Source organism: Drosophila willistoni (assembly GCF_018902025.1).
Source record: "Drosophila willistoni isolate 14030-0811.24 chromosome 2R unlocalized genomic scaffold, UCI_dwil_1.1 Seg167, whole genome shotgun sequence".
Taxonomy (NCBI): Eukaryota; Metazoa; Arthropoda; class Insecta; order Diptera; family Drosophilidae; genus Drosophila; species Drosophila willistoni.
The window spans coordinates 20552975-20574747 of record NW_025814050.1 but is presented as its reverse complement, the minus strand read 5'-3'; the positions used below and the strand labels follow the sequence as shown (position 1 = coordinate 20574747).

The window sequence follows — 21773 nt, the reverse complement described above, 5'->3', positions numbered from 1 at the left end:
TCTTGGTACATATATATGTATGTACATATGACTCATTATTGCTAAAGTTGAAAGTAAAATGTTTATATGTGATCTCAGATGTTGATGTAATACCAGTAAACTATTTATATTCGTCTGGAATACGAGAACGTAATGCAAATTGATCTCAGATTAGAGTGTCGTATTTTATAATGATGTTGTACGTAAGAAAATGATTATGTGAAAATGATTTAACGATAAGCAAAGGATTTATATTTAGCTCAAAAAAGTATAACTAATTGCTGCAAGGCGCATAAAAAGCTTTAACCAGTTGAGAATTACAACTCCAAAATAAAAGAAAGGAAAGGAAAACAATGAGAGTAATCCACATTTTGTATTGTAACGTTGAACAGGTTAAATCCATTAGGCAAATGAAATATTGTTTAATTAACCCTTCTATAAAATAATCTCCTTAATGTGCACCCTTTTAATATGTTTTCTACGCTCTCGTGTAACTAAGAAATGTAATTTATATTTCATTTCTTGACAACTGAAATGGAAAAACATTTTTTAAGTTAATCATTTAATGTTTTCCCCCTCAAATAATGTTTTACTCCCAATGAGTATAGCAAATTCGTTTGGATTTGGTATGAAGTTTTCGTTGATATTTATGTTTTATGTAGGTCATGCTCCAATTTATCCTTTTATAGACGAAAGACAAAAGAAAAACTACTTAGCGAGGACAATGAATTCGAAAAAAAACTCGTTTTTAAAAATGTTTCCCATACTAGATGTTGGTCTTTCTCAACAAATTTAACATATATGAAATATTTATAAGTTTCACTAGTAATTATTTGATGTAAAAAGTCAAAAATTTAGATGAAGGGTGAAGAGATATTCAGTAAAAGGAAAATGTGGGGGGAGGTGAAATGAACTTCCTCATTTTCTCTCACTCTTTTGTCTTGCCACTTTGCTCTGCTCTCCTTTTGTGTGCAGCGTTCATTTCTGCACACAATTTCCTGCTCGATTGGTCTCTCTCCCAGCTGTGTCTCTCTTTTTCTCTCTCTCTCTCAGTCAGTCGTGATGGCTGTCTCTCAGTGTTTTTGGCCATTGTTATGAACCCTTCCCGACGACCAACCGTCCATTCGTTTGTACTCATTCGTTCACCACCCACTTGATAACGATGTAGAATCTGAATAGGAAAAATGAAATTCGGACCACGTTTTTTGCCAGTGCGCAGGCGTCTAGCATAACCCCAGAAGCAGCAGCAGTAGCAGCAGAGGAGTAGGATGAGGGGGAGGAAGGGAGCAGGTGTTATTTATGCTCTGGGTATATATATATATATATCCGCACTTATTATATTTATGTGTGTATACACCAAATGAACGACAAAGAGAGATAAATAGAGAGAGAGAGAGAGAGATCAAAAGCAAGAGTGTGAAAGACACAAAGCTAGGGAGAGAGAGAGAGAGAGAGAGAGAGACGGAAAAAGGCTAATTAGATAAATAAATTCAAAGTTTGCCTAGGCAAAGAGCTAGAAAATCAAACAAATTGCAACATAAATTTCACAGAGAGATACAGAGCGCAGTGCAGACAGAGAGAAATACAGAGAGAGAGAGAGAGAGAGTGTGTGTGTGTACGCTCACGTGTCAAAGAAAAATGAAAATGAACTTTTCTCTCTCTCTGTGTGTCTCTAGACCAATTGCTTTCTCTCTGTATCTCTCTCTCTCTCTCATCTGCATGTTTCGCTTGGGCGAAAAGAAAACTTACCCTCAGTACTGACTGTGTTAGGCTGTCAATCTACACTTTGGCTTCTTTCTAAACCAAACACCAAAACAAGTAGAAAAGAAAAATTTATTTTTTACAATCAAATTAAAAATTATAAAAAATTTGAATTAATTAAATGAGATTAATTGCAAATCTCTCCAATCGCCGCTTACTTCCCTACAACGTGGTGTTCTACAGTTTGGTGTTTAACGAAAAGGCATAAGCTTATATACACATATATAAGTATATATAAAAAAAAAAGTAAAGAAAAGAAAAGATATATCTCTAACCAGAGAAAAGAAAGTGCAAAAAAATAGAAGAATAAGAATTCTTATTATATAAAAAAAGTAACGAAAAGCAAAGCAAACCAATAAATAAATATATATATTTATTATAAAAGTTTAATTCCAATTCAAATAAAAAATTCGCCTCGGCCCCCTCTTTTTTCTTAGTTGAAATAACAACGCAACGTCGTCGATTGTGTGTGTCGCGTGTGTGTCCCGTGTATGAGTGATTGGCTCTGAAGAGTCTCTCTCCCCCTCTCTTGCTCTAGCTCTTTTACATTATTGTCACTATAATCACCAAAAGACCAAAAACCGCGAACCCAAAACGCAAAGAAACTTTAACCAAAAAAAAAAAAAAGAATTCTAGAAATTCGCTGCGTTTTGTAGTTATCCTTAGTTTTTTGCGCGCCTATTTCGTTGGTCGTCGTCGTCCTCGTCGTCGTCGTCGTGTGTCGTCATCGTCCTGGTCCTCGTCTTCGTCGTTGTTGTCGTTGTCGTCGCCTCGTCGTGACACATTTTGAGTTTCATTCATGGAAAACCAAAACAATTTAGAAATTGCTTTTAATAACGGAAATATTTTTATTAAAAGGTAACTAAATTTTTATGCTCATGCTATCAAACAAATTGAATATTGTTTTATAATTTTCCTAAAATGTAAATGGCAAATTGTTAACAATTCGTAACAATTGGCAATCACCTTTTCTCTCTCTCTCTCTCTCTCTCTTGCTCTCTCTATCTGTCTCTGTCTGTCTCTCTTAGTTTTGTATGTGTTAAACATTAAAACGACATTCGTCAATTGGAATCGTTATTTTTCACTATCCTTTTATTTCAGTTTTGAAGGCCTAAAAGTCCTTGGCTCTGTGTATATGGGTATGTGCGTGATGGTGTGGGTGCGTGTGTGTGTGTGCATTTTTCAAATATCATGTCAAGGATTAAGCACTGTCAATGAACAATGGGAATGGGAATGAGCTAGCAGCAGGATTAACCTCTAAATACGAGGTCATAGTTGAGGGGCGGGAAAATGCAATGAATGAAACATTACCAAAAGTTTTTCTACTGCTGGTATTTTTGATTTGAACCGTAATGGACCTTAACTATCTCTTTTTTCAACTTAAACTATGAAAAATAAACTCAATATTATTAGGATATGAACTCTTGCTAGTAGAAAATTAGTTAGAATGGTCTGTTATTGTCAATTATAAAATTGCTTTTTATATAAAATAGATTTACAGAAGACAACTAGCTCCCCTCTCTCTCTCTCTCTCTCTCTAGATTATTTCCTTCAATTGCTCCTACCAAGATACCAATTCCTTGTCATTTGAGCTAGTTCCGAATGTGTAACCTTCAAGATATTTATAGATACACGAACTAGATCCTTACTTCACATATTTCGTCCTCTGGTCTGTCAGGGTGGTGACCAATTCTCCAATTATTTCGACAACCTTAATCGACTTCAATGTCGTGTCCTTTTAATGGCCATCAACAGGAACCAAACAACAAAATGCTTCAGCCTGACCCACCCTGTTGTTGTTGTTGTTGTTGTTGTTCCATTAACATGGTCGTTGACGAAGTCATTTATCAGAAATCAATAGAAGCAACATTAGCGCAAAAGCCATTGCATACTTCTAGGCAATGGGCAAAAGTTCTGAATGAAAAATGCCCAAAAACACAAGTGGCATGGAAACTCATTGATTTTTCTTCAACAATGCGGCAGAGGGGTGGGGGTTAGTGTTGGCAATTCTTTACTCACGCTTAAACCTTATTTATTTTGCATTTTCTTTCCCTTTCCAACTACTAATTCCACACGATTACGCAATGCTTACTTAAAGAAATTTTTTTTGGGAAATTAAATGTCGATGTGTGTGTGTGTGTGTGGGTTTGTGTGCGATTGTGTTGGTTTCATTCATTTCCTTGTCGAGAACTTTTACTTCCCCCTGTAGGACTTGAGCTTGTCGAAGCCAGCCAACCAGCCACAAAGGCGTCGTTGATGGCAACGTTGCGTATACGCAATACTTTTTATTACCACCCCACATACATATATAAATGAATAGTTTTAGGTTTGACTTTTTGCTTAAGCGGGCGTTGTGTGACCTCAACAAAGCTCTTCTAACACACCCAAAAGAATTCTCTATTCGCTTGAATGCAACTCTTGCCTTTGGCTTTGCCAATTTTGGCATTTTGTTAAATTAATTTGAGATTTCTGCTCGTTGATAAAATAGACAATACAACAACATAACATCTGGCGTTGACTTTGGCTTCTCGTTTCTGGCTTGGCCTTCACTTAATCGCCGTCGTTTGCCTATTAAGCAGATGATTTTCTTTTGTCGATTCTGTTCTGTTCAGTTCTTTTTTTTTTTGCATTGCACTGCGCGAATGGCATGGGCATTTCTGGCAGTAAGCGGTTTAAGCTGGCTACAAACTGAAAGAAACGTGAGGAGGCAGCCACATTGAAGTAAATGCGACGCAAAAGTTAACTAAGCCATTAATTGATCTATAGAAATGCTCTTTTAAATCGATTGATAACGATAGGCAATTTAATGCGAATTTTATTAAAAAGTATCTATCCAGAGGAATTCATCAAAAAATGTTGCCATCACGCAATGTTGAATTAGAGTTGGCAACTTGATGGAAACTTTATGCAGTGTAATTAAAATTGTTCAACTGTCAATTGCATGCAGAGTTGTTATCTTTATCTATTTTTATGTTTCATTCCTTGTGTTAGTATTTGTTGCCAGAGTTGCCTTTATATAGTATTTCTAATGACAGAGTTGCCATATTTATAGAATGGTATGAATACAGAATGTTTTGTTTAGAGGTCAATTATGATTTAATCTAAGTAACGATCAAATCATCCAATTGCTGGTGTCTCAGTTTGTGTTTTGACTAGAAGTTTATGTGATGTTAGAGTTGCCATCATCATGTATTAAGTTATGACAGAGTTGCCATACTAATAGAATAGTATAAACTTTTATTTGTTTAAAGGTAATGAAAACTGAAGATTTTTCCTAATTTATATAAAAGTTAATACTTTTATATGCTCTTTGTTTGTTTTAGAGTTACCTGCATTTCCTTTTTAGGGTTGCCATACTCCTGCCAAAGCCGTTAAAGATTATTTAAATTGTGTATTGTGTAACTCTACATTGAATGTTTGTCTTCTTGTATGTGACACAGAGTTGCCATCTTTTATATATTCTTTTATTGCTGTTAAATTTAGCAGTGTACGTGTTGCCCCCATTTTCCTGTTGTTTCTTCGCACTTTTTATTGATTTGCCTCATTTAATAGACACAATGAGGTCTTTATCGTTTTTTTTATTTGTTGCATTTTTCAACCATAAAAATGCTTACAAAAAGAGAAACTGAAAAGATGATGGTGAAGGGGGTGAGAGGTGAGTGGATATTTATGGCATTTTATACGCATTGCGTTTGTCGACTCTGCACTGCGAAATGTTGTAAGTCCTTGACATTTCTTTCCTTCCATCCATTCACCCACCACTCAGCATACAATAAAGTGAAAAACTTGCAAACGGAAAATGAGATAAAATAAAATCAAGCGTACGTGAAGGCATCAAAAGGATAGCACAAACGACAAATAGAAAATGGTGGGGGATCCGTGTCCTACTCACAATGTTGTAGCTATCTATATATGGCGATGTGGGGGAGATGCAACAAAGGAAACTAAAACTCAAATAACAACATGTTCTGCGGGTGCTCTATGCAGCAGCACGCTGCCTTCACGTACAGATTGAGCCAAGTGAGGAAGGAGGGGGACACAAGCAGAAGCTACCCCACATCACATGGTGGAAAATTTCAGGTCAAGGTTATGATTCTTTCTCTACCTCTCATACTCTCTCGCTCTCTCTCTTCCTCTTTCTCTCTTTCCCGCGCTGTGTAGTTTTTGCTCATTTAGTGTTGCAAGTAAAGTTGTGCATCCTTTTGTGTTCCCACTTTGCTGCAGTTTTACGCTTGAACTCAATGAGGCACATCGCCCAGCACATAATCCTTTGCATAATTTCATTTAAATCCTCTTTAGGAACTATTCCACCTGCTTATAATGCGCATAAATTTCATAGTCGAACGAGTTCTAAGAACTTTATATTGAAAGCAAATAATTATTATTTTGTTTTTACCATTCAACGCCTTCTTTTGTTTTTTATAGAAGTTCTCTATTGACATTTACATAAATCCTTGTCATATGAATCTCTTCTATTCAATTGCCAAAAAAACACGAGTCCTTGTCAACATTCAGAGTCCACAATATTTCTCTTGGCATCAGGCATCGTGCATATCATTTGAGATATATTATTTTTCTCGCTTTTTTCTTTTTTTTTTGTTTTCTGTTCTTATTTCTCTTTTGTTTATTTTTCCTATGATGAATACATTTTCAAGGCAATGTTTTATTTTCTCGTTTTTGTTGTTGTTTAGCAATCGAGTGGGGGGTAGGCCAGGCCGTGTGCTCTCAGCAGGCAAGCATTTATCCCAAGGTTTTTCCACCAAACTCTTAGCACTCGACAAAATAATACAAGAAAAAAGCACTCGGTACACTGACAGTTCTTTGGCCAACAAGAAGAAGTGTTGTATGTACCTGTGTGTGTTTGTTTGTGTGTGTGTGTGTGTGTGTGAAGACCCTTCAAACACTGTTGGGGGGCGCCACTTTATATGTACATACGTGACTTGCTTTCAAAGTCAGGGTCGTCGGCATATTATGATTATAAGCATAGAGCACATCGTTGTCAGTACTTAAGAGGGTCGTCTCTCCTTCTCCTCCTTTTTTACACTTCTAACTGGCAACCTTTGGGCCTACCTACCATCCTGTCTGTGTATATGAGTGTTACTTTCGTCATTTCATTTTAATTAAATATGTTAATTAAACATTCAGGGGTTTGTTTTTTTTCGTATACACTTAGTTATCACTCGCTGGGGAAAGAAACCCAACTATACATGCCATCATTTTATCATTTCCTCTTACACAAGCAGAACGAAATAATTCACATGTTGGACATTTGTAAAAGTGTCTACGAATGCGACACTTTGCCATTTCCAGCTAGCTGAAACTGTCATATTTCTAGGCAAAACTGTCAACTGTCAAATGGCTGTCAACAGACAAACAACAGCCGCAGTAGCATCAGCAATGACAACTACAACTAGGGGATGGCGACAGCAACAGCAACCTACTGCCTGACTAACGTTTAGAGAGACATATTACATTTTTTGTCCTCTTTCTAGCTTGACAACTAGACACAGCTATTAGGGTGACTCAATCTATATAAGCACAAGTCTTTTAACTTGCAATGCAAAACTCCTTTTTAACAAAAAACACGCCATTAAAAGTCTTTGATATAGAAGAACAAAATCATAAAGTAACAGTTAAATATAAATATAAAATTTAAAAGAATTAGGACCAAATTATTGAGATATTACAATCCTTAATAGCACTAGAAAACGAAAATGTTTCAAGTCATTCATTTATTTCTCGGTTAAGCATTAGAATGTCCTGATAACTCAACTTTAACACAAATACTTAAATGCTGACAATAGATAACATTCAAGATAAGGTAGATATCGCACAACCGATTTAAGGTTGGAGTTAACCTATCCTAACCTAGTTGAGAATAGCAAACAGACTGTTTAGAATTCTTATTTGTTTTGAAAAGAATGATGAGTAACCCAGGCTTAGAATATGTTTAGAGAACTGCAAATAAAACTGTTCTTACATTTTTATATATAATTTAATCATAGAAGGATCTAGGGGGACTCTGGGAAAGTTTTAATAATTTTTTATATTTTTCACTCGAATCTTCGAAGTAGACTTAAAAAGTAAGCAAAAATCGTAAAATTTTCGCTGAATTTTCCAAGCCAACAATTTTTACTGTCTGACGGGACAAGCACCGAAAAGAGAAGCAAGTTATACAAAATGTATATCGAATGGCTCAACACAGTTTCAAAACTTTATCCAAACTCAGATCATCGTCAAATGTGACATTTCTTTAAAGTACATAAAAAAGTATCTCCTGATTTTCTGATTACGATTCACCCTAACATTTTTCTATTATGTAGTCACGCAGCTGCTCATCAGTTTTGATAATGTTGTTGTGTTTGTGTGTCTGTTATGTAAGCTTTTAACTTCGTTTTGTGTGTGTGTGTGTTTTGTTGTGTGGCATGCAGCATGCGACAAATAGAGACTCGACAGAGATTCACCAGATTACATATTGTTTGGAATGTCTCATATCATGACTGAGTATGTTAATTAAATGTTTTTCGTTTTTTGTTTTCCCCTCCTCCACCTCCTCTATTTTGCTTCATGTTGAAATTTTGTTTAGCTTGCAACACTAGACACATGCAACACCAGCTACACCACCCACTCGACTCTATTTCCCTCTCTCTATTTCTGCCTCCCCCTACAAACTAAACAAAAAAGTTGGAATATAAAATTACAGAAAATTTGCCAATTGCTGTTTTTTTGTCAATTGAATTGAGTTGATTTTTCTGTTTTGTTTTCATAATTTTGCGTACCAATAAAAAAAAAACCCGTAAATCCCCGAAAACAAAAGCAAAAACCGATTGCTGCATGTTTGAAATATTGTTTTTTGATTGCCGCCAGCATGATGATGGCAGCAATAGCAACAAAATGGCTACATTAGCCCAAAAAAATGGCTAGCAACAACAACAGCAACAGCAACAGTGGTAACAGCAGCAACAGCAAGAACACCAGCAACAACAGCCGAGAAACATCCCAAATGCAACAGCAAACACAAAACGTCAACATAATGCCAGCTACCATAATACAGCCCGAGTACTTACTCAATAACGATCGCGGTTTATTTAAGGTTTATTGTTTTATCAAAGATTTCATTGGGTAAGTAAATGAAGAATTCTACTCGAAAAACTCGCTTAAATTAGGGCAACAGACCACGCTTTATACATTTCCTTACTAGTTTAAAGTTTTTATATCTTGGCTTAAACTAAAATTAAAAATGTCCTTGTATTAACAAACACCACTCTTAGAAAAAAAGTAGAAAAGTAGATAGATTAAGGTAACAATACCTATCTAATGAATTTCAATCAGCTGTTAAATGCCATTTTATCGACTTACTTTTTAGATAACCATTATCTTTCATAAAGCATTGAAAGTGAATTTCAAAAGAATAAGATTCGTTAAAAGTTTAGCACAAAATTGACAAGTTTCTTCATCTTATTTGTTTCACAATATTAAATTGGAAATTGATTGTACAGTTTTTAAAATCAAGTGCTTTTACATCATAATCCATCTTGGTTGTAACAATTTTTTTTTTTTTTAGAAACAACAATTATAGTTAGTGACTTGTGGCCGAACATTGATAACCAACTCCTCGTGGTCGTTCTGATCTGCCCCAATAGTTATTGGGTAAAGATCCTCATCATCTTCGTCGCCTTGTAAAATTTCACCTTGCTCATTTATGAGTACGCCAACACGTTTATAATTCATTTCCAAATCATGCTCCCAACTATCCATAATATTAACTTCTGATTCACTCAAAGACATGATAATCTTGAGATATTTTGTAAAATCTCTGCCAGCCACACGATTTAGGGTGCCTCGTAAGCCAAAGTCATCCACATTGTTTGATACATCATAGATTTTGCCCTTGAAGGCAATTAGAATTCTTCCATCAGGTCGTGTGCCATCGAAACTTTTCAATTGCTCGCGTGTTAATTTGATTGGCGGCAAAGGTGGCAACTCAACTCCTGGAATAACATTACCATTATCATCTACTGCATCGTCGTTTGTCTTCGATTGATAAATATAGACGTAGACATAGGTCAAGAGTCCAACTAAAAGTGCCAAAACAAGGCTTATCAAAGTACCCAGATCGCCGTCCTCCAACAACATGTTTGATTAAGAGGGCCAACTAAAAGAATTGTCTATTTTACAGAATTTTCCAAATTTTGTTTTGAAACGAATTTTCTTGTTTTATTTTCTTTTTAATATGTTGAATTTTGGGAATTAGTTCACTCACTGTCACTGCTGCTAGATAAACTAAAAGTTCTCGAGAAGTGGGATTGATATTTGGTGAAAAACTAAAGCAATGTCTATGTGATTAAATGTTTTCAGCATTAAATATGTCAAACGTTGTTAGGGTTGGAGTTAGAGTTGTCGCTTTGTCAAAAACACAAATTTCTTCTTAGGCTCCTGTAGTCTTTAACATGAAAATTGTTTTGTTGGCAAAAGGTGGCGGAATTACAGTCATTAAGTTGCCGCCATAATTTTCTGGTACATCAGGAGCTCGATTCTATGGGGATATCCTAAACTAGCTCTTTTTATATAGTAACCATTGTTTCTAGAGTTAAACCGATTCGGTTCCGTATTTAAACTACTTTAAAATGAGTTTTAATCATCAGTTTGAAAACAGTTAATACTAAGTACTCGCTTGCTGGCATCTTCAGGAAAGTGTTTTCCGATTAAGCTAAACATTTATTTATTTTAAATTGAATTGGCCTATCGAATGATAACAACTTGGCCTAAAACATCCTCTAATTATTGGAGAGGAAATTTCCGTATGATAACAAATACATTCAGCCAGTAAGACAGGAAGATATTTTTGATCACTGCAAATTGCCCAAATGTGATTCCTTCACTCTCAACTGAAATTTGGCTTTCGTATCGGTATATATACTTATTGTGATAACCATATGTAGCAAACTTTCGCTCTCTGGTATCAAAGCGAGTATCAAGTTGCTCAGTTTCAGTTGATATCAAATGCTTTGCCCATGGCAGGTGATAATGTCAGCAAGAATATCAGGAGCCCAGAAAATTGGAGCACAATGCCCGTCCAAGCAGATGTATATAGAAAGCGAAATGAAAAACAAAACGGCAACAGGTTGATATGATTGTTGTAGTTGCAGTTATCAGTTGATTAAATATGAATTATATGGACAAATAAAGGCACAAGTATGTACACACATACATATACACCAACAACAATGTGTGCTTAAATTTCTGTATGTGTATGTGTGTGTGAAATGAAAAATGATAAGCGCCAGTAAATAAGACGGCGACAGACAAAAAGTAAACTGAAACAGTTGACAGACATACAGGGTGTCGTTCTATAAACACAACTGTGGGAGCTCAGAAATCCACTCAGAAAGCAAAACAAAAGGCAATCAGTGCGTTTTTGTATCTGAAACAAAAGCTGAGAACTATACGGAATAAATGAAGGCAAATAGGGAAAGTTATTAACCAGAATTAAAAGTGATAACCGAAACTAGATATCTTCCAGATATAGATTACATTAAGCAGATAAATTGATAGGAGTAATTCTTCTGCGATCTGAATTTTCAGGTAAACTTTGACTCTTTTTATAGAAGTCTGCCAGATGTACCTGACAAAGGTTCAACTAAAGGTCAAAATATAATATTCTAATAAGCAAAAGTCACTAATTTAATCAATCAGAATACTTAAATTTTGAGTCTATCAAGTCTTTAAAGACCACATTAATAATTTTCGATAAAAACACAAATAAATAATGTTATCCTAGAACATTTCAAAATTCTTCAATTGTATTCATGTTTTGCACACTTGAAAAGTTTCGTACTTTAGTGAAATTCCAAAATGAATAATATACAAAACACAAAAAAATAAACTTAATTTTCTTCGATGAAAATCAAAGATTTTGCTTTCTGATTCATCTTGTTATTCTTTATTTCTGTCAATCACGCGATTGTGGAATGCGTTTCTCTCTCTTTCTCTCTGTTTATTCTCGACGATGGACGGACCCTTTGACATTTTATCTTGAAATGCCAAATTAAGCTAAAAATTCTTTTTTAATTATAAACACTTGACTGCAAATCTAAACAAGCAAAATAAGAAAATTTGCAAAATAAATTCCCACAGTCTTATGGCCATCTTTGACTCATCGCGATCATCTGGCCAGAACCAACATCAATTTTTTTTTTTGCCTAGCTAACGAAACATCATCACATCATCCACTTGACTGACGGCAAATTACCTTATAAGATCGGAGGTGTAAAACAAACAAAAAAGGGAACAATCTAAAAAGAAAATAAGGCAAAATGCTGCTTTCACACTATTTTCATTTGAAATTTTCATTGACAACATTCAGTTATTTGGTATTTTTGGTTGTGGGCCAAAAATGCATTTTTGGTGCTTGCTCTGTGTGACGTCTTTTGGCAAATAGCAAAAACGAAGAAAACTGTTTTGCAATTGCCCCAAGAAAATGTGTTTAAATTTACAAATAGAAATTTTCTCTACTTGTTGCCGTGTGCCATCTTATTTTGTGTTTCTTTTCTCTCTTTCTCTCTCTCTCTCTGTCTCTATCTTTCTCTTTGATTACAACAATTAATTAAATCAACATTTTGCGTCGTTTAATTTAAATTAACAAAATATTTACCTAGGCATAAAATATGCGCAAATTGATGGTATTGAATTACCGCACAATGATTAATTGTTATTTAACATTTTATTTCTTTACAGGTAAGCAAACAATAATGAGAAAAAATTAACGTGAAGACAAAAGAACGCGTGGGTCCCTATCACAAAAAGTCAAGTATGGTTTAGTATTAAGAGTCTGAGTAAAACTAAAAACTAAAATTGTAGCTTTAGTACAGAGAAAGACATCACAAATTGAGATATTTCCATAGTAAATCCACTAATAAATGATTCATTGTCGAGCCTGTCCACACTATTCTGACGATGTTCTCCCCATCAAGTATTTAAAAGTTGTCCACAGTTCTCACTATTACGTAAAAACATAGTCCTTTTTAGATCTTTTCAGATGTGACTTCTGACAATTACTCTTCATTGATCACACTTTTTACGCCTCACCGAAGTTTTTCCAATCTTCCTTGAGATAATCCTATAAGTATTGTCGTATTGGTCACACTAAAAAGTTGAAGTTTATCTTCAAAATAAAGTTAAAGTTAAATACCCATATCTGTTTATCCATGTGTCTAGAAAACGCACAATTTTCCACCTTTATTTGCCGTTAAATGTGACATTATTTGCCCACACATTGTTTCAAGCACAATGTTGACCAACCTATTCAGATGGCAAGATAGATATATAGTATTTTAGCACAAACCACAGACAAATATTTCTTCACATAAATATTGTTGACCCGCGATGATTGTTGCTTAATGACAGTTGTCAGTTCTATCTTCTCGGTGCTCCTCCAATCCCATTTGCTAATCCTCTCGAAAGCTTCTTGACAAACTCTGACAAACAAACGCTGATGCCTGGCTAACTAGCTGCCTAGTTGCCACCGCCTGTTTGTTTGCACAACTTGATATGGTTTCATAAGCCAGCTAGCTCTCTAGCCCCGACCGCAAATGGGTTGTGGTACTCTATTGACTGTTAATTAAAACTTTGGACAAATATTTAACTTTACGTGATGTCTGAATGTTTGTGTAAGTGCTGTAAAAATAAAGACCCGAGAATGTGACTCGAAACACCTGTTAAGCTTAACCCAAAGACACTATTAAAAGTGCCCGTAAGGTTAACTAACAATCGTAGAAATAGGACAAAAAATCAAATTCGCTTCAGAATTCGAAATAAAATGAAGATATGAAGGAAGTAGCTTGAAGAATAAAATTACAATCAGATTACGATACTTTAAATACCTTTGCCGATTCATTTAAAATAAGACATTGAGTAGACTGAGTAGATGAGAAGTATGCTTTGATTGGAATCGGATCGAAAATATATCAAACTTGATTGGCACTGGTTGAAAAATTCATTTGGATATTGTTAAAAACAATTCCGACATAAATTTTGCACATGAAAATGCTTCCTTTAGTAATGTGTAAGAAAAAATAGTATAAAATTATTATACATTTAGTATTTTCTCAATTTTAAATATATATAGGCTTTCATTTAGTTTAAATACTTGAAACTTTTAGTTGGTTAAAAAAGAGCATAAGAAATCATTTCCTTTTGCTGAAGATTACAATAAAGCAAACAGAATTATCACAACTTGCAATTTTCAGTTGCATTTGACGCCAGTTTTATATTCATTTAAAAATATTCCAAAAAATACTCCAATTCTTTGTAGTTTGATTTTCCCAGATGAGTCATATCGATGTAATTTAGATTATTATAGAATATGACTAAATAAATGACAATTCTCTGGCATTCCAAGTTTATCTAACCAAAATGCGCGCTACTATTGCAATTCAAAAGCTTATCAGAGATGAGATAAGATTTTCGCTGTTCGTTTGTTATCAGTTGACAGATGTCTGTATTTTGGCCTCTTCCTGTAGATGTTTCCCCTTTTGGTCAAGTTCAATTAAATGCCAATTAGACAAAACAAAAATCAAATTCACAATCAAGTTAGCTTGGCTAGCTACTAAAAATTTATTCTAGAAATGTGTTTAGTAAAACAAATGGGGCAATAAATTCACATAGATATTACGTATACGCGCAGGTGGCCCAAAGTGCTGTGTAATTTGCTCAAAAATACTTATTTTCTTCTCATGTGTTTTTTTCTTCTTCTTCTTCCCATTTTCTAGCCATAAAATTTTACGCTAACTCGACACTTGTCGCAAAAATTGAAATGTGAATTTTCATGCCTCGATTTTCTGCTAGGTGAAAATTTATTATTATTATAATATTCGTCAGCTGACTGAATGTTTAAAGACTTAAAATTGCATATATCATTTGAGGGCAGTTTGCACAGTTTATTGTTGATTTTATATTCAACTCATTTGCTTAAGTTTTCAAGTGGCTTATAATCAAAATCGTCTACACACGCTTTTCCTGTCAGTTTATTGGTTTTTTTTTATCACCCATTGGTAAAGGAAAAGTTGGGGTAGATATGGGTTGATAGATGTAGGAAATAAATCTTAAAGCATACATGAAGTTGTGTCTATACCCTTTAATAGTTTTATGCAAACTGTTTACCTTAATATAGAGCACTTTATAGTCGACTCTTTGACTTTGTCTTTTGTGATTTCTTCCCTCTCTTCTTGATGTCAGTGGCAGGCAACACTTAAACCAGTTTTCTGTAGTAGGTGAATTGAAATTGATTTGTTGAACAAAAGTTTTAAAGGTTGTTGAGTTTTCAAGTGCAACAAAGTGTGTAGTGAAGTGGAAAACTTTATATGGGGGTTTTTGGAAAATTTCCAACCAAAATGTGGAAGGAGAGAGAGAGAACGTTATAATAAAAAGAGATTATAGGATTTACTTTCATTTCAATTGAGTGCTTTCTATTTAAACGAGTATTAACAATTGTTGAAAATAATTAGAAAAGTTATAGACCTCAATTTAATTAGCTCTTTAGCTGAAAATATTATGATATTTAAGAAATACTCGGAGCTCTTTTTTCTTTGTGGAGAATATTTTGAAAGTAGTTAAACCAGTTTTTTGAAGTTGAATTATTAAATGAATTTATTTTCTACCCTTCTTTCTCCTAATCATTCAAATTAGCACTTCACAAGGCATTTTAAAATTTTGATTAATCGTTTTATTTTGCGTATTTATAACATTCAACATGCATGTAAATCCCGTTTTAATACCCTCGAAAGTAATACAGATAAGATATATTACCATATGTAAAACTTTCCAACAGACAGACAAATCTTATCTATCAGCAATGATTATTAACCTTGATATCAAAGGCAACCGCCTAATTAAAAATCCAAATTGTATACACATCAGCAGTTATTTGCTATAAACAAGAAGTAAATTTTTTAGAATATTTCAGATTATTTTTCTTGGTTTTGTTTATTATATTTTAAATTGAAGTCTTTCTTGATTTTCTATAACTTATTAAACCTTTATAAAATAGATTCTTATAAACAAAAGTCTTACCCTCTCTATCAGTAACTCTAGTCAGCAGTATAAAATGAAACATTGTGTACATTTTGTAAGAAGTTTCTCCAATTCTCTTTCCTATTTTCCTATTCTAAAGCGCATTTTCGCGAAAATAAGGTTACTATCGTTTTTTACTATTATTGTAAAGAATAAAGAATTGCCCAGTCAACAATTTTGTTCTTTCCCCAATCTGTTTATCTTACTCAATTGACAACTATTTCACTTGATACTTCTCCATATGAAAATGAAGTTTTCAATTACATTAGACCCACGGTTAACGCACAGATTTGGATTTCAGCATCTTGTTCGAAACGTTCATTAGGGTAAACCACAAATTTTGCAGTTAAATTGCAAGCATTTTGCAAAAAAGGATAAAACGGTCACATTGGACAGTAATATAATGTGTATTCGGGATTTCGACTGTTTCGTTGGCATTTAGGTTTCCCATTTCTTTGGTCGTTATGAGAAACTTTTTTTAGTTATGCATTCATGGTGTCCGTTTACTTAGGGTCCACTGTATTTTAGTTTTATTTATCTATTCCTCAAATTCTATTTTTCATGATCTTGACTGATAATAGTTTTTAGAGTCAAAACTGCTGTTAAAGTTCTCCAATTGACAAGTTAATCCTTCTTCCTTTCTACTTTTGTTTCTAGACATTAAAATTTACAAGTAGATAAATTTCCTTTAGATCTGATTTTACTACTGATCGATAATATAGGTTATAGACTATAAGCTACTATAATCTATCAAGCTACATAGTTGAAGCTATAGCACTTTCTGTTTCTCGTTCTGTGTCATATTACCTTCTCTTCCCTTGGCTCTGGGCCTCCATAAAAATGCTAATTATCAGACTTGTGCGATTAGATTGGCTTTTTTAGCTGATTGATAAGAGAGGGGATAGCAAAGTTCTTCATATTTGTTGTACATAGTTGTTGTTTAGTTGTAATCGTTGATGTTGTTTTGGTCGATGTGTCGCGTTATCGTTCGTCGTCGCTTGCTTATCGAAAAAAGCCAAATAAAAAACAAAAAAAAAAACTCTAATTGTTTGCTCCGAAATTCGGAACCAAAAAAGACGTCGTCGCCTCACACAATTTGTTGTTGGTTTTTTTGGCTCTCCTCTGGTGTCGCCTCCCCATCACCACTACCTTCACCCCACTCCACCCCCAAAACGCCTGTTGTCGTCGTCGTTTTTGTCGTTTTCGTCGTGAATTTGTTTTCGCCTACAACTAAAATGTATTTTTGAAAAATATTTATTGCTGCCAACGTCGTCGTGGTTGTTGCTGTTGCTGTAGCTGCTGCTGCTGTCGCTGGATTTTTAGTTGTTGTTGTCGTTGTAGTTGTTATTGCTTTTTGTTTCTTGTATGTAAAAATCAGTTTTCGATTCCGAAATTCAGTAAACAAAAACTTGTCGCCGGTGCGAGACGACGCGAGAGACGTGAAAATAAAAAAAAAGAAGAAAAAACGACAAGAAAAAAAAGCGTTTATAGATCTATAGATATTTGTTTAAACAATTTGTTATAATTTAAGTTGAATGTACGCAAGAGATACTTGTATCTGAAAGATACAAAGACGTAGACGAAGACGATGATGTTGTTGTTGGTTGTTGTTGTTGTTGCTCCCTGACCTTGTTACTGTCTGTTGATTCTTGTTGTGCCGCCGCCACGTTGCTTAAAAACGAAAATGTATTTACTTTTTGTGTGAGATAAAAATGTATCTCAACCAGCTCAGCTCGCACGCATAAATCTGGCCTAAAAATAGCAAAAATCAAACACAACACACACACACGCACACATGAAAATCTGAAAAACGAAACGAAATGAAACGAAACGAAACGCAATGAAAACAAGTAAAATACCTAGAGAGCCAAAAAATCCAACCAACAAAATTTTCAATACGATATTGGATTAGCGTATATATATATATATATATCTATGAAGATATCTGCCACATTCAAAAAATTTGGATTCGTTGTGATTAGTTCCAAATTTCGTTCTTTAAGGCTATGAATCATTTCTCATCGAGCTCTCTTTTAAACGAATGTGAAAAGTGAAATATTGCTGCAATAAATGATATATAAAACGACTTACCATATAGTATATGAATAGGATTTTATGGCCCATCGAAATGCAAGTGATTGGACGGATCTTATCTCAATAATTAGACGTTTCAATTTCACTTTGATCTAGTCCTCTTTAAGTGTTAACAAGTGCAACGATAAAGGAAAATACAAAAAAAGAAGAAACAAGTTTTATAATTCTACTGCTGCTATGAGAGATTGATTATTTTGCGACAGACAACTTAGAAAAAAGTATTGAAACAATCGACAAAAAGAATTAAGCCAAGAGGTTATAAGCTTTTGGGCAGTAAATGAATCAATTTGGCTAATAAGACTCGTAGAATTTACCAGAAGTGGAAGATAAGAAATCTAGGACTGAAGTCTATAGATTGAAAACAAAAGGTCCGACGCTTGGAAAAGTATCAGACTTTGAGCAAGATTATTACAAGATACTTGAAGACAGTTTAGAAAGAAAAGCAAAGAATATAATATAATTGCAGGTTCTTGCTTTTTACTTCTGAATTTGACAAAAAACAAAGAGTTAGCTGATGATTTCAATATAAGTAGAGTATACACAAATCATTCAATTGGCCATTTTATTAGCACACTGTGAACTAAATCACGTTTTGCATCGTTAGAAGCGAGGAGGAGATACAGATACACACATAAATATCTTCCACAATCAGCTGTCTTGTATCTATCTTTTAGCTGAATTTAATTAGTTAATATTTATTTATAGTCGCGTCTAGTAGCAGCGACTCTCCCTCTAATTCTCCTTCTCTCTCTGTGTCTGTCTGTCTCTGTCTGTAATCTCTCGTAGTAGTAGTAGTATTAGCAGTTACTCGTACTCTTTAGAATTTCATTTATAATATTAGTTCTGGCCATTCCGGCACGCGCGAATCGCAACAACAGCAACCGAAACGAAACAACGACAACAAATTATCCAGATACAAAATAAAAATTGTGTAAAAAATAACAAATAATAAATAAACAGCAAGAATTTTTCTAAATATATATATATATGTATATATTTGTATATATATTTTGTATAAATTGCTCAAGTTGAAGTGCATAATTTGTCGTTTATCATCGTCTACGTTTTTGTGTTTGTGTTTTTTTTTTTCTTCTGTGTTCGGTTTTTAATTTTTTTTTTCTCCCTTTCTCTGTGTATTTCTCGCATTATTTTCTGTTTTCTGTTTTTAGTTGTCGTTGGACCGGCTACAAAACAAATTGTTTGTTTTTTTAGCTACGCGTTTCGTTTGCCTTCTCTCCTACTCGTTGATTGAATAATAATTAACAAAAAAATACAAAAAATACAAAAACCCACAAAAGAAAAAGAAATAAAAGTTGCTACATTTATATAACAACTGCAAAAAAAAGGGGAACAAAAGAAAGAAAGAAATTAACAAAAAAAAAAGAATTGAAATAAACCGCTAAGCAACAAAAAATTGTGCCAAAAATATTACAAAAACCAAAAAGTTGTGAAACCTCTTTTTTTCCATCAAAATGCTTAAATATCCCCGCACCTCTTCATCAACCTCGTCGGGCTATTTTGATGATGATGAGTCCCTAATGAATCCCTATCAACAATCTCCCCCCTCATCGCCGCAATGTGTGCCACAATATCTAGAACGTCATATGGTGCGAATGTTCAGCACTGAAGTTGACAAGTAAGTCAAAAGACCTTGACATTTCCATCATGATCATCATCATCATCATCATCATCAACCGGAACATCATTATCACAAAACAGATGAAAATCCCCCACCAACCCATAACTGATTTGAATACCAAATTTTCGATGAGATTTATGCCTAAGGCCATTAAATTTTCTAGCATTTCCAGTCCGTCCTCTCTTTGCAATTAGCATATCAAATTTACCGACTTTTGCATATGCATTTCATCTAAAACAATTCATACACAAAGCGAATAGATTGCTTTAGCTGCAACTAAAGTTTGCAATTCGGATGACATAAGTGAAGCTATGGGGGCGGTGAGGTGAGGAAAAAAAATCTCGCATTCCATTTGATTAAAGGGTCTTATGTGAAAAATTGTTTCTTATACAAAGTTTTGTATTAAATAAAACTGAATAGTTTATCCGTTGAACTTTGGCGGATCTAGGACTGTGAAATAGGGGACATTTACCCCTTAAAGTATGCAATTACCTGGAGAAGTATTCCTTATATCGTCTACCTGGTAACCTAAAAATTGTCTACAAGCAATTACCTTCTCGCTCACTTTACTTCCTCTAGATCCGCCTATGAAAAATGTTTTTCGTAATATGTGATATACTAAACCGATCTAACTAAGACCAAAAAGAAGAACGAACCGACAAAGAAATGGACGAAAGGACACAACGTTCAAGAATTGAGAATACAACAATATTATATGTTTAAAGATGCTTCCTTCTTTGCGCTAGACATAGTCTAACCAATATAAGGATACCCTATTTTTCTATGACAAAGATATAAGACTATAAAAGTTATACGAATAGGGAAGATATAAGAAAAAGAAAAATATAGGAAAGACGTTTTGAAATAAGTGCTCATAAATACTTCTTTAAAAGAAATCTATTAAATTTTTAGCATATAAGAAACTTAAGTTTTATATTTCTGTTGTAAAACATTATTTAAAATTTATTTTGTGGGGTTTTTTAGTAGCTTGGAAATGACTCTTTGTTGAGTTTTAATAACTCAAAATAATCGATACAACATTGAAATACATTGTCTTCCAATAAGTGCAAAACGTTTTCAAAAACCAGTAAGCTCAGAAGTTCTCTCTATCAGCCAGCTACTAACCGGGCCTTCTCCTCATAAACTGGCAGAACTAAATCAACTGAAAATCATTTTACTATATCACAATGTTAAGAATTAAAACGTCTTATATATGGAATAAACAGACAGTAATGTGTCAGAGTTGTAGAAACAAGTGTTGTTTGCATTTTCTTGTTTGTGTTTATGCGAATGATTATTACAAAATGATTTTCCAAAACTGTTTTGCATAATTAAACAAAAATGCAAATGTGCAACTCGTTTTGGAAAATGTGAATAAAATGCAAAAGATGCAAAATCAATTTAGAACGCAGAGAGAAGCGCGAGACAGCAAAAGCAATGCATTTTATAGGAATATCTCTCCCCTCCCTCCCTACCACCCAAATCAATCCATTTCCACCCGTCGAGTGGCACAGCCCCTGCCCCTTTTTCATTTAAAGTGTGTGGGTGGGTGGCTTGTGTTTGTTTTAATGGCCACGCGCGCACATGTGCGCCACCCTGCCCCTTCCCCACTCTCTCTCCCTCTTTCTGTTTCTGGCTGTAGTGCAACAAATGGATGAGATGATGTAGGATGGGATGGGTTTGTTGTGTTGTGTTGGGAGGGGGCTGGGTTAAACGGGTCATTTGTGGGACTTGTCACTTGACGATTTCATTAAGCATTGCAATTGCATATTGCCACACACAAAGAGTAAGTAGAGGAGAAGGAGTAGGCAGGGGGGAATATAGTATTTAAATGTGCCAAATGCAGTCAAGCAGATTCTTGAGCATTGTATACACATGAACGGATGTCGTTGAATAATTTTTCAGGTGGCCAAGTGGCATTCAAATTAAGAGTTTTAACCTATTGAATTATTTAATTTTCAATTAAATACAAAATCATGATATAAAGTGCAATTAATAGGCATATGGCGTGCCCATTAGAAGATATTCCAACAACGAAAGTAAATCCTTAAGAAACTAGTATCAGAATATTCTCAGTTTGTTAATAAAATCCGAAATTACATATTTGAAAAGCTTTTACTTTGGGCTATCAATTCCCAGAAGCATTTTTCATTATGAAGTTGACCTATAGGGACAAGACGAACATTAACCAAAAGGATAATAGTCCCTTTGGTCAACATTTATATACATT

General features: G+C 34.3%; 2 protein-coding genes across 2 annotated transcripts in view; one reads left to right on the top strand and one right to left on the bottom strand.

Moving 5' to 3' along the window:
• Window positions 1-21773, top strand: part of LOC6641812 (protein bunched, class 2/F/G isoform) — a 124470-nt gene that overhangs the window by 56013 nt on the left and 46684 nt on the right. The gene's annotated exons all lie outside the window — the stretch shown is intronic.
• On the bottom strand, window positions 9168-10052 carry LOC111518651 (membrane-associated progesterone receptor component 1). The gene has a single exon (XM_023176020.2). It carries the CDS (start codon window positions 9874-9876, stop codon window positions 9301-9303), a length of 576 nt encoding a protein of 191 aa, XP_023031788.1. The 5' UTR covers window positions 9877-10052; the 3' UTR covers window positions 9168-9300.

Coding starts and splice junctions, on each gene's coding strand:
- LOC111518651 (XM_023176020.2), bottom strand. CDS start 9,876: ATGTTGTTGGAGGACGGCGATCTGGGTACTTTGATAAGCCTTGTTTTG.